General features: G+C 54.5%; 1 protein-coding gene across 2 annotated transcripts in view; it reads right to left on the reverse strand.

Annotated features, from left to right (window-relative positions):
* Window positions 1–3,574: 3,574 nt before the first annotated feature.
* The window catches only part of IGF2R (insulin like growth factor 2 receptor), a 101,132-nt gene continuing 91,950 nt past the window's right edge, over window positions 3,575–12,756 (reverse strand). The window contains exons 43-48 of one of the 2 annotated variants that reach the window (XM_036110047.2): window positions 12,246–12,392; window positions 11,517–11,704; window positions 9,570–9,756; window positions 7,037–7,189; window positions 6,079–6,148; window positions 3,575–5,376 (exon numbers count right to left, since the gene is read on the reverse strand). In XM_036110047.2, coding sequence (XP_035965940.2) covers window positions 4,960–5,376; window positions 6,079–6,148; window positions 7,037–7,189; window positions 9,570–9,756; window positions 11,517–11,704; window positions 12,246–12,392 — 1,162 coding nt within the window. In that variant the 3' untranslated portion in view covers window positions 3,575–4,959. Of the gene's footprint in view, window positions 5,377–6,078; window positions 6,149–6,523; window positions 6,667–7,036; window positions 7,190–9,569; window positions 9,757–11,516; window positions 11,705–12,245; window positions 12,393–12,756 lie in introns of those variants that run through there. The other variant, XR_013441035.1, reaches the window with a different exon arrangement.

Genomic DNA, 12,756 nt, shown 5'->3' on the forward strand with positions numbered 1-12,756 from the left:
GAACTCGGGGGGACACGATTCAACCCCTAACAATGTCGCCTCGCCAGCACTCATGCGTGGAGAGTAGAAGGGCATTCCAGTGCAGGGCCTCATCAAGGTCAGTGTCACGGTCAGCATCTTGGGGATTGGACCTGAAGTGGGGAGAGGTGTTGTGGGGGGGCACAAATGGCAGGGGTGGGGCCCTGGGGAGGAGGGGCTTCCTCAGGGAGAGGAAGCATGTACACATCTCTTGGGCCCTCCCCATCTATCAGACGGCACCCACAGTCCGTTCCCTGTGACCCTCAGGAAACAACAGAACTGGGGCCCATGGTGACAGCTTTTCTCAGGGCACGGGCCACAGGCCAACCTCCCCAAGGGGACACTGGCAAACATTTAGAAAGCACTGCATACTGTACCCCTTCTTGGAGATTCACTGGCCACATCGTTTATTGTAATTTCAACCATCTGTCCTTTTGAAGACTCTAGAAGTCTCGTGGCAAGAAAGCCTGTCTAGTCAGCATCCTCCAAACTGACTTGGGCACAGGCCCTTTACACGTTTTGTAGAACATCTACCAAAATCATACAGAACAAGGATTCCACGGGGCACACTTTGGAAAACATCACTCTATGACGACAAGATTTCCTAGTTTAAGTATGATTTTGTTACCCCCGAGGTCCCTCTCCCATGCTTCCTGAACAAGAGTCGTAAAGCCACGAGGTGGGGCAGAGCACAACAGGGATCCTCCAGGGGCGGGGCGGGTGAGGGGCGGGTGAGGGGCAGCCCACGGGGAGAGTGGCCTGTCAGGGTCTCAGACCCCAAGCAGGGTGAGGAGGGCAACCTCCCACGTCAAGGCCACGAAAGTACAAAGAGGACAGAGGAACTTTCTGGGCTGAAATAAAAAGACAGAGCAAATGAGGGAAAAAAAAGTTCCTTGTCTTGTTTGTTCAAAATTTGTTATGTTCTGATTGTCTCAAAATTAAAACAAAAAACAGTCTGCAGTCAAGGGTCACAAGGTTTGACGGGACATGGCCCTCGGCTTCTTTCATGGCTTTCTGGGGCACCGCACCCCACGGTGTGTCTGTCTCCAGCTATGCACCCCACGCGGCCAGCTCCCCAAGGCCGCTTCCTCCAGGACGGTGCTGAGAGCAGCCGTTAGGTCACCCCAACTCGGCTGTGAGCACAGACGGGGCTCCACGGTTTTGCCCTCTCCAGGCGTAATGACCACCTGCACCATGTGTTCAAGCTGGTTTTCCTCTAACGCTGTACCAAAATAATATTAGAAGTAATTTTTTTACTGAATGTGGTTTGCAAACTGGTCAGCACACAACACAGACTAAGAGGTGAAGAAACAGGAGTTAACAGTTCACAAGCCTCCCTTTGCTCTTTCTTTTTTTTTTAAGATTTTATTTGACACCGAGAGAGCTCGAGAGAGCACACAAGCAGGGGGAGCAGAAGGAGCAGCAGACTCCTTGATGAGCAGGGAGCCCGATGCGGGGCTCCATCCCAGGACCCCAGGATGATGACCTGAGCCGAAGGCAGATGCTTAACGGACTGAGCCACCCCGGCGCCCCGTTTCCCTCCATCTTTAAGAAAACTCTGTATTCCCGCCAGGACTACTCCCTTCCAGGCTGGGAGGCTCCCCAGTGTGTGCGCGGCCAGGGGGCCGTTCTTCCACCGACCCCGCCCTTCCGCGGCTCGCCGTGGGGCCTCCGGGGCAAGCGCACACGGCTCACGGTGACTTTCAGGAGACACTGCGAGTCCTGGGCCCGTTCCAGCCTTACCTCCTCCATCTGCCCTGAACGCCGCCCCCACCCGAGCCTGGACGTGTGTCACAGGACTGCCCGGCCAGGTGGCCAGCCCCGCACCCCCAGCAGCCCCATTGGTGCTTTCTGCCAGGATCATTCGCTCGCCCCGTGCTCCCCGGCCACACAGCAAGGCTAGCTTGAGGGCAAGGCCAACCCCAAGCCAGTGAAGCCCAGCTGGAGAAGCAAGCCCTGTGAGTGCACCTGAGTCGTGGGTGCTCTTCAGAAGCTGGTGAAGGGGATTTCTTTAAATCTAACCTCGTCCATACTGCCTGCCCCCAGCATGCTCACTATCCCCTAGTGACCTGATCCCCAAGAAGAGCCTTAATTAAGTCCTCCATGCCCATCAGTTCACTCACATGAAGGACTGGATTATCCCACAAGATTGTTTTAAATGCCCAGGCGGCAGTCAGCCTTCCTGAAGGGCTCGTCTGGTTAAGTGTCCTAGTAAGAGCAGATTCTACTTTACTATGGATTGCCCTGACGCAGGTTAGCCTACATTGTGCTTATCCCCCCCTTACTCTACTTCTCCGCCGCTCTTGGACAGTCTCCAACAGAAGGGCGTAAAAAAGTTGGTTCAAGGAAACAGAGTATCTGGGTTGTACTCTTACCAGTAAGATCCCTTCTCTGGAAACACCATGGCTCCTATTTGCGGGCAGGGCACATTTTCCTAAAACTACCTACAGCAACAACTGACAAGGATGGTGACTGTCTTTCAGAACCCAGGGCAGCGATGGTCTAGGTTCTCAAGAGTCCAAGCAAATGCCCTCAAGCACACAGGCCACCTGGCCCCCTCGGCTGTCCGGCCATGAGCTGCGCACTCAGCAGGCAGCCCGGAGCGCAGGCGAAGACCCCTGCCATCGAGCTCACCAAGAGGGCCGGGGCGTGTGCGCAAGTGGCCCCCCAGACCTCCTGACCGAGGGGCTTCCTGTGTCTTCGGGGGAAGCGGGGGAGGGCACGATGCCCTAGGACCAGTGACACCTTGGTCGTAACATACACTTTTCTAAAACTTGAGTGTCTGTTTCAGAAGAGACATTGTAAAAAAAATTTTTTTTTTAAGATTTTTTATTTATTTATTCATGAGAGAGAGAGAGGCAGAGGGAAAAGCAGGCTCCCAAGGAGCAGGGAGCCCGATGCGGGACTCGATCCCAGGACCCTGGGATCATGACCTGAGCCAAAGGCAGACGCTTAACGACTGAGCCACCCAGGCGCCCGAAATTGTAAAATTCTTAAAAAGAAAAAAAAAGTCACTCCAACTGGATAATGAAAAAAACGAGACAGAGGGAAGGAAGGATGCTGACTCCAAGAGGTCTAAGTTGACACTGTCACTTTCTGCTTCATCCGCTTTGGCGTTAACATCTCGGAAACTCATTACGGGTCAGAGTGATGAGCATACAGAGGAACCACCCCCGTGCGAGATGGGGACAGCTCACCGGCATGCTCGTCGGCGCCACCAGAATCCGAACTCCTAGGTGGCCACTTGGACAACCCGGGGATACCCTGACGTCCATTTTCTCGAAAAGAGGGATGACAGCAGACCTCGACTCGAGGGAGCCGAACACAGGCAAGGTGGCCCTGGTGCTCGAACCTGCCCGCAGGAATGAGTCCAGAGGGCACCCGCGGTGCTGCTCAGGAAGGGCTAGCGGGGACCCCCCCACCCCTGCCATCCACCCACTGCCGAAACCCAAGCACAGACCTCTTCAGGAACTTCACAGAACACACAGGCAGCCAGACTTGGCGATGGGTTCGGCAACTTTTCACCATCGAGGGGGAAAGAGCAGTAACACCCGACTAATAATTTATCTTTTATTGAAATTGTTGAATACTTTATATTACAGTAAATTTGATTGAAAAAAAATGAGAAAAGAAATCAATTTTAAAAAATACACTCATGTTGAAATCAAATTAGCCAGCCGAGTACAAACCAAGGGCAGCTTGCTTTTCAGTACATGAATACCACTGAGTCTATATACAATTCTATAATTCGAGAAAAACACTTCAAGAAAGGTGCCAACAGCCAGGGAAGGACAGCGTCCTGCCCTCGCGTCCTGCAGCACTGAGAGGCGGAGCCAGCACTCCCAGCGCGGGAATCCCAAGTGCAACGCTAGGGCCGAGTGCTGGCCCGTCGGCTTTCATGCAATTTCTGTTAAGTCACGCACTGTGCAAATTAAGGCTTCTTATAGGTCGAATGGTTGATAAACACTTCTTTTTTTCTTAAAAAAATAAGCACAGTAAAGGTGGTATCATGAGAACCTGAAGAGGTGAGACCTATATCCCAAATCTGGGAAAAAGTTATTTTCTCTGACATCTCAACTCCATCCTCACACACACACAAAAATAATCAATCTTTGGGTGGGTTGTTTGAATTCACCAGCCGGCGAAAGAAATACTGATACATGTGCTCTGTGCACCTAGGATTGAGGATGTCATGCAAAAAGCTGCAGCCGTTACTGACTAAAGGCAGAGAACAGGCGAACCGTCCCAAGCCTAGGCACTCGGGGACCCCTGCACGTGCGTGTTCCCTTCAGAAACAGGAAGCAAAAAGGAAGGACAGAATGGAGCATTCTAACTTAGAGGATACATTATTGACCAGTTCAAAATCTCATATGGAACCTTCCTAGCACACCAACAGCTCCTCCTCCGGACAGGGGATGAACCACTATGTTACCCTGCCGTCAGGAAAAAGACTGTGGGGTTGTTTGTGGGGTTTTTTGTGTTTTTTGTGTTTTTTGTTTTTGTTTTTGTTTTTTTCCTTTTTCGCAAACCTGAGTAATTGTCAAAGTCAATAAATAGGAGGAGAGAATTAAATGCTAAAATATAATGGTCAAAACCCTACAGGGCCTAAAGCAGCAAGGGTTTTTCTCAAATACACAGCCCTCGGTTCCAAGATGCGTCCGGCCCGGGCGCACAGTATGAGGCGCACGGCTGCCACGCTTTTAAGTGAGGGCTGGGGACAAAACCCAGGGCCCCGGCTCCGCCCCCTGCGACAGGAACAGAGCCTCGTTCCAAGGACCGTAAACCTGACCTCCTCACCCTCTCCCCCATCACAAAAACTCTTCCCTTTTGAAACAGTTTTTGTTAAAGGCAAAAATGATAGAAGCATCATCGAGCTGAAGTCTTATTTGGTTGGAGGTGCCTGGTGACACCGGACCTGCGTCTCCTGGAGGCACCAGGAGACTAGATGTGTAAGAGGTCCTCGTCACTGTCGTCGTGGAAGGCCGCCAGGCCGCCAGAGCTCACGGTCTTCGGCGGCGCAGGCCTGGGCTTCCCTCTGCGGGCCAGGTCCCCTCGCGGCAGCACCCCGGCGCCGTCTGCGCTCTCCCGAAGCCCCCTCCTCTGTGGGGTGCGCCCGTGCGGCACGCTCGCGGCCCCAGTCCCTCTGCCCAAATGCACCTTCACCTCCGGGATGGTCAGGACCTCATCCTCACTGTCCTGCTCGTCCCCGTGCAGGGAGGTGAGGGCTTCGGCCTTCACAGACTTTGTGGTAACGTGGCCGTTTTCCTGTCCTTCCTTCCCGGGCCTTGGGGTCGGCACCTGGATCTCTTCCATCAACCACTCCGTTTCGTTCTCATCTGCCTCCTCCTCCTTGTTCACCTGCCAGGGACAAAGCAGGACCCTGGAGCCCATCTGAGGCCCCACTCGGTTCTGCTCCCCTGTGGCCCTTCCTTCCACGACCTACCCCGGAGTTGGGGACCCCCTCCCCTGCCCACTGCAGTCACCACGTTCCCAGGCTCCCCACCAGGAGAGGAAGGGAGGGCTGGCAACTGTCAGCTCCTGAGGAGACCCCCCAAGGCAGACAGTGTCCCCGAGGGCAGGAAAGAGGCCTCTACTCAAGCCAGGTGCCCTGGGGGAGCTGGGGGGGAGGGGACAGGCAGTAAGAGAAGCCACAGGAAGGACGTGAAGGTCTGAGATAAGCCTTTTAGAAAGCAGTCTGGCAGGACGACCGCAAGTCATGAGAATGTGTAGCTCTTCAACCAAATGAGGCCTGTTTTAGGGAAATTTATCTGAAAGCAACCATCCAAATGCCAGATGCACAAAAATTTTCATTATATTTTATTTTTTTTAAATAACTAAAAAAGTAGAAGCAACAAGTATTAAATGTTCTCAGAAAATCAGCTGTAACCACGAGAAAAACTTGAAAGAAAAGAGGACAAAAAGTGTGTTTGGGTTAAAAGCAACGGATGATGTTTTCCCTTTCGTACGTCAAATTGCCTACGACGGCATTTTTCTCATCACTGACCGATGTCACCACCGTACGGACAGCCAGATATTGGGGGCAGGGGGACGGGAAATTACCTTCGAGTATTTGTAGGACACGTTCGCGCTTCTCCTGCAGCAGCTGGTCAGCCTGCTCAGCACGATCTCCCTGGAAGGCGAGCACAGTCACTGCAGGGTGGGCCCAGCAGGACGGGGGCCCAGCTGGCCAGCCCCTCCCAGCCCCACAGCTCGAGCGCCCACCGACAGACGCCTGCAGCCCCCACGACACAGCCCCGCACAGCACGGGCACAGGAAGCCCATGGCAGAGGGGCGATAAACCAGTTCAGTGAAAAGAACACTCTGGAATTAGACAGAAGTGGATCTGAAACCTCCCCCCCGCCCAGTGGTCTAGCAAAGGCAAGAGCAAGTTACCTAACAGTTGTGCTTCCGCTGTCCCGTGTGACCATAAGGCCACACGTCCCCGCCACCCCAGGCTGCACTGGGATTGTGTGTGCCAAGCAACTAACCCAAGACCAGCTCGTACCCAGCCCTTCTGCCCTGATTCTTCGTTCCCGTGCCAGCCTCTCTGGGGTGGGATGGCCGCACTCAGGACTCTGGACGCCGGCTCCGGCCACACCACAGGGCTCCTGCGCTCGGGGCTTCACTCATGCATGACATGGCAATCTCCTGGAGGGACAGCCACGTGTGGGGACGAGCCCAGAGGATGGCATCCTACAGCAGGCATCTCGTAAATGCTCACTTTTGCAAGGGGAGGAGAGTGTAGAGGGCTCAGCTGATCGTCTGCTCATAAAATGTGTTCATTTTCTGCCCATCTCTGGACACAACCAAAGACCAACGTCCTAGGAACTGACTCACACGCCTGGGACAGGCACCATGGCGCCGGTCCAACACGACACCTCGTCACAGGAACACAGCTATTTACGGAACACAACCCCGGAGACCGCATTCATACCGTTCTCTCTCTCACACACACACACACACACGCACGCACGCACAAGCACAGATCCTTGTGGCCCAGCGGCCTCCCTCCCCTTACCTCCGTTCCTTCTTGTAGAGCAGCAGGGTCAGCAGACAGCCGGTGAGCGCCACCAGCAGCAGGCTGAGGACCGCCCCAACGGCCTGGCTTCGCTCCGACAGCCCCCTGTGCTCCGGCGTGTCCTCGCCCGCGCTGTCACCGTCGAGGCCCACCCTGAAAGGAAGCCACCTCACTCAGGCACATGCCACCACAGCGGCGACCCTCGCCGGCCCCAGGCCGGGATGTGCAGAATGGCGGTGGACCAAGTCCTCGGACAGTGAGGTCAGGCAAGAGTACGGCGCACAGGCGAAAGGCAGCGACGCGGGACCGCAGCCTCAGCCCCGGCTCATCCCACTGGGCGGCCGTCAGCTATGAAGTGGCCGAGAGGGACGAGCTGGCCCCACTGGTCTGCCAGGACCACAGCTCTCCTCTCTGGGGCCAAACAGTGACCGCCGCCCGGGGGAGGCTTCTCCCTCACTGCATCTTGTCTTGGGACGCGGCGTCAGTGCGCTGCGGGGGGCGGGGGGTTGAGGGAAACCCCCCCCCAGGTCACCACGGGGCGCGACACGGACCGTCTGTCCAGGCTGCTTGTCCTGGAAGGCAGGGCTGGTGACCAACACGGCCGCTCTTCAACCCGCTAAGATCTCACCACTCCCACCCACATGTGGCGAACAGCGGTGTATTTCCAGGACCTTAACCATTCAACGGAAACAGTAAACTCAACTAATATAAAACCAGAAGCACCAGGACGGACTTCCCTTTCCGCTCAGAGAACCAGACCTTTGTGGAATGACTCGACACCTCCGAACCTCCGGGCCCCCGCGCCTGTGCTGACAGAACCCACTCCCGCCGATTCTTCCCCACCCCGAGAAAGCAGAGAGCAAGGTGACAGGGGCCACCCGGGCTGCTCGGGAGGAGAGCGGGCACTGCGACAGGCCCACACACAGTGAACTGGATGCTGAAGACGCTGCAGATGCAGAAAACCACTCGGTTCGAGTTGGGTCAGAGGGCGGCCGACGGCCCGACCACATAAGGATAACCACACTGATCAAAATTCAGCCGGTCTCAGGCCATGGTCCCAGGGTCCTGGGATCGAGCCCCGCATCAGGCTCCCCGCTCGATGGGAAGCCCTTCTCCTTCTCCAGCTCCCCCTGCTTGTGTTCCCTCTCTTGCTGTGTCTCTCTCTGTCAAATAAATAAATAAAATCTTAAAAAAAAAAAAGAATTCAGCCGGAACCAAGCGATCTGGTTCGGAACCATGAGGAGGAGGAGCTCAGCGTTCCCAGTCACTGTGTGCTCGGGCGGGGACAGCCCCACGAGGCGCACATCGGCCAGCCCCGCACGCCCTGCCCTGAAAGCCGGGACCAGCGGGGGCATCGGCTGCACGACACCACTCACTTCTAAGTGTGCTCTCGTTTCTACTTCTGGGCTCCCCGGTGAGCCAGGAATTATTCTCAAGTGTGCTTTAGTGTCCAAATGGGTTTCTATTTTTCAGTTAATTTCTTGTTACTGGTCCTTAATTGCACCGTGTGTGTTGTTTATACAGCACCCACATTTAGAAATTTGCTAAGACTTGCCTTACATCCATGTTCCCGGAAAACACAGGACAAAGTGTACTCTTTTTAAAAGTGAATACTGATTTAAGATCTGACAGATGGCATCTGGAACTCCCCCCACTGTCCCTAGCACAGTTTCTACGGACCGCAGAGACACCCTTCTCCGGGACACAAAGCCAACAACTGCAAGGGAAGAACTTCTCCTGATCTCAGTCTCAGCACAGAGAACGAGAAGCTCCTATAAGAACCTGACGTGGATGAAACAGGAAGAAAGCAAATCCAAGAGGAGAGCAACATGTAACACTGTGTTCTAGATGAGGGCCTCCAAACACGGCCATGACCTAGGCAGAGGGACGAAGGCTGTGGGGCCCAAGAAGAGGTAGGTTCCCTGAGGCCACACGGAGGCCCAGATGGCCCTTCCCTCACCAGAAAGCCCTCAGCACAGAAACGCAGACTTCCCATGAAAACCTGGCCTGTAGCTGATTTTCAAAATCTGTAGAACAAGTTTTCCTTCAAACACACACAATACATCGTTCAAATTAAAGTAACATTTACCACATAATAATCTGCACTAGAACACACAGAAAACCGTGCTGGAACACAAAGATGAGACAGAGCAGCCACTTCCGGTGAGCCAGTGAGGGGAAATGCCGGCTGGGGAAGGCCGGGAAAGAAAGTGGGGGCGCTCAGGCCTCGAGCGTGCATGCAGGCGGACGGCCGATGCACTGGGAGTGGTGGACGGTGGTGAAGGGGGCGTGGGGGGCCAGGAAGGGCAAGACTTGGACAGCCACTGAAGCCGGATGCCGGCTACATGGGGTTTGCCTCTCTGGCTCTCAGACACACTGGAATGTCCCCAAGGCAACACTGGGGGCAGAGAACACACACAAACACATGCTTGAGCTAAGTCCTGAGGGAGCAGGTTGGGGGTACAGCTGGGAAGTGTGCGTCCCGAGCAGAAAGCCGCCGACAGGAAGCTCCGGCCCGGCCTGGGACACTCACCCCAGAGGACACACGGCAGAGGTGTACCAGGAGAACAGGTACTGGCAGTCGGCAGTCTCGTGGCTGAACTCGGGGATCCCGTCCTTCACCAAAGGGTCGCAGTGGAAGAAGATGGTGGAAGACACAGACTTCGTCTTATCTTTCCCACACTTAGAGGATGAGGCAAACACCACATCTAGATCCCCATCTGCCAGACAGGAAGACACAATACAGGCGTTACCATCAACTTCTCAATAAAGGGCCGAGTTCATCTTTCCACAGTCTGTAGAAAGTTTGCACACACTTCAAATCATAGGTAAAGGGCCTTCTTCCAAGGTCCCATATGCACGCTCTTTCACAGGCCGCCCGACACACGTTACGGAGCCCCCGCCTCACGTCAGGGAGCAGGGAAGTCCTGAGCCTTGCCCCAGAAGAGGTCTGGCTCCGTCCTCAGCTAACAGTAGGATTCAGAACAGGGACTGGCCACGCGGTATCAGCGCATCTGTAGACGGAAATGGACCCAGTGGGCAACCAGCCAGTCAACCAACTAAACAAGCCTCCACACGGAGCCCGGGACGCTGGGGGCTCGGTGAGCTCCCCTGGCTGGCGAGACTCCGTGCATATCGTCACACACTGGTGCCGGGAATGGAACCCATCCTCATGCCGCAGGAAGAGGATGATGGAAGCATCCTGCTCCCTTCTGGACGCCATCCTACGTGCTTTTTTCCCTTGGCCAATTTCCATCCTTAACCGTGACTGTAACAGCGCAAATGAGTCCTGAGTCCTAACAAATGATCAAACCTCAGGGTGGTGACAGAACCTCCCCGAAACCTGCAGCTGGCGTCAGAAGTGACGGAGCCGTGTGCAGACGCTGCCCTCTCCAAAGTCCGCAGGCGGCTGGAAGGTCACAGTCAGCCCCTGCTACGGGGCTAGGGCGTTCAGTGCATGAAGCGGCCACGCTCACGAACCAAAGGGAGCCCGAGCCCCAAGCCCCACGGCTGGACTCAGGAAGGCCCCACGAGTTCTCACTCACAACTGGCTGAGGCGTGACCCAAATGGACCGCCCGCCAGGCTGGCATGTGGGCGCACGTCCCCGAGCTGATGGGGGAGCCGAATTGCAGCCAGACGGGGCTCCGTGGCTTCCTACCCTTGCCCTCTGGAATGAGTGGAGACTCGGGAAGAGATTTAAACTGATTTTCTCACGAAATGCAAAAAGTGGTCTTAATACTAAACCGACTTTCTAGCGTTGGTGAGTACTGAAAGTGAAAAGGTCTGAAAGGAGTTTAAAGAACGACAAATAAATAAATGCACGTGCAGATGTGACCCGAGTGAATCCAACTCAGAATTACTGGAAAAGAACAGAGAACCACAGGAGTTTACTCCATAATGTGGAATCCTGACAGCAAATCAGGCTGACCTGGCGCTCAGCGTCTGCGTGTGGACGCACGGACGTCTGAGCTCCTACCACTCGGGGAGCAGCTGCTTCTCCTCTCAGGGAATCTCTAGGAGCCCTTTTTACAACAGAGCCGCCTGGGTTTTTAAACACATTTAACTTTTTAAAGGGTGTCTAGCCTTTCTTTTCAACCTTTTGACAAATGTAAAATGTCTTACTCTTCTGTAAAAATATCTGAACTTGCCAAGTAAAGAACCAACATGACAAAACGAGATCGAAGGCAATTCTTGGACACGCACACTTTATCTTCTGCTTCACCCCCACTGCACAACCTCGGGGTGAAACCAAGTTTTGGTTTTCAGGTGTTCATCTGGAACTGAGGTGACTTTCTCCTACAGTGAAATGCTCGTCTCACACACACTGTTCAATCATTTTGACGACTGCGTTATCAAGACACAGACAGACCGGGCTTCTGCTTTCAAATCGGGGATTTCAACAGAAGGGTTTCTTCATGAAAATTCTAAAGTCCCTCCTTTGAAGAAGCTGAACACGGAACACTGATGGAAAGCAATTACCTTGAACGTAGTATTTGGTTTTGTCAGAAGTTCCAACTTTCCTACTGAAGTGTTGGTCGTTTGGTTTAACCTGGCATATGTTGGCCCCCGAGCATGCCGGATTTCTGGAGCTTGTGATGGAGGAAAGCTGGATTTCATACAGGTACTTGTCCCCATTTGTTCTCATGTCCCCAGAGGCACTGAACAGCCTGAAGAGACAGAAAAGATGGCAGTGACTCTAGTCCTTCCAGAAACCCATTTACGAGAGACTCAAACACCCGGGAACTGCAGGGCTGCAGGCCACGGCCCTTCTCCGGCTCTGCCGGCCTGGGAGCCTGTGAGGACGCCCGAGGGCACCAACTTCCACCCCATCGTCTTCCTGCGTCCCCAGCCTGCACTCTGAGTGGCGTCCCGCTCTGGGCCCACCCCAGCCTGCCCTGGGTGCGGCCAGCAGCTCTGGCCGGTCCCTGAGGTCCGATAGCCGACCCCCGAGATTATCAGGAAGGGGAGGAGGAGGGGAGACTTTATTTTTACACTCAAGAGAATTCACCATCTTTGGTGTTAAAACTTCATGGTTGAGTAATGCTTTCCCTCGGTTTAAGCAAAATATGACAACCACCTAGAAACAGTAACTAAAACACACTGCCTATTTATCATCTTGCAGCCCCCCTGCCCCACTAGGGAAAGGTCTAAATTGCTGGTTTCATTTTGAATACATTTCAGTGCTCGAAAGGAAAATGTTCCACTTACTTAAAATAAATATCTCCGAGGCTGAAGCTCTTGCCGTTTACAGGGTTGGTGATGGTGCCGTTCACCATGTGCACCTCTTGCGGCTTCACGGCACACGCAGCCCGGGAGTCCCAGCTGAAGTAGTACGTGCAGCTGTCAATGTCGAACCTGGAGGGAGCGAGCGAGGACCGCGGTCACGGCCAGCCGGGCTCGGGGCGGCGCAGGGCCGCGGCCGCACGGAGCCTCCTGCGCCTGGAAGCCTGGCTTTCAGGGCTCCATGCGGGCCGAGCCCTGGGTCCCCACGGAAGCCCCCCCAGCGCGAGCCCTCGCCACCCCCACAGTGGGCACCGGCAGCTCTGGCTGGAATGGCTATTACTGACTTTTCTCAACAGCATAATAGGGAAGGTGATGGTCTAGCACATCAGCAATGTGAAAAAGCAGGCAACTGTTCAACACAGTTTTGCCTTGTTTTGTTTTTAATTAAGAAACTGTGCGACATCTAGGGGCGCCTGGGTGGCTCAGTCAGTTGAGC

The sequence above is a fragment of the Halichoerus grypus genome, chromosome 9 (assembly GCF_964656455.1).
Source record: "Halichoerus grypus chromosome 9, mHalGry1.hap1.1, whole genome shotgun sequence".
In the NCBI taxonomy this organism is placed as follows: Eukaryota; Metazoa; Chordata; class Mammalia; order Carnivora; family Phocidae; genus Halichoerus; species Halichoerus grypus.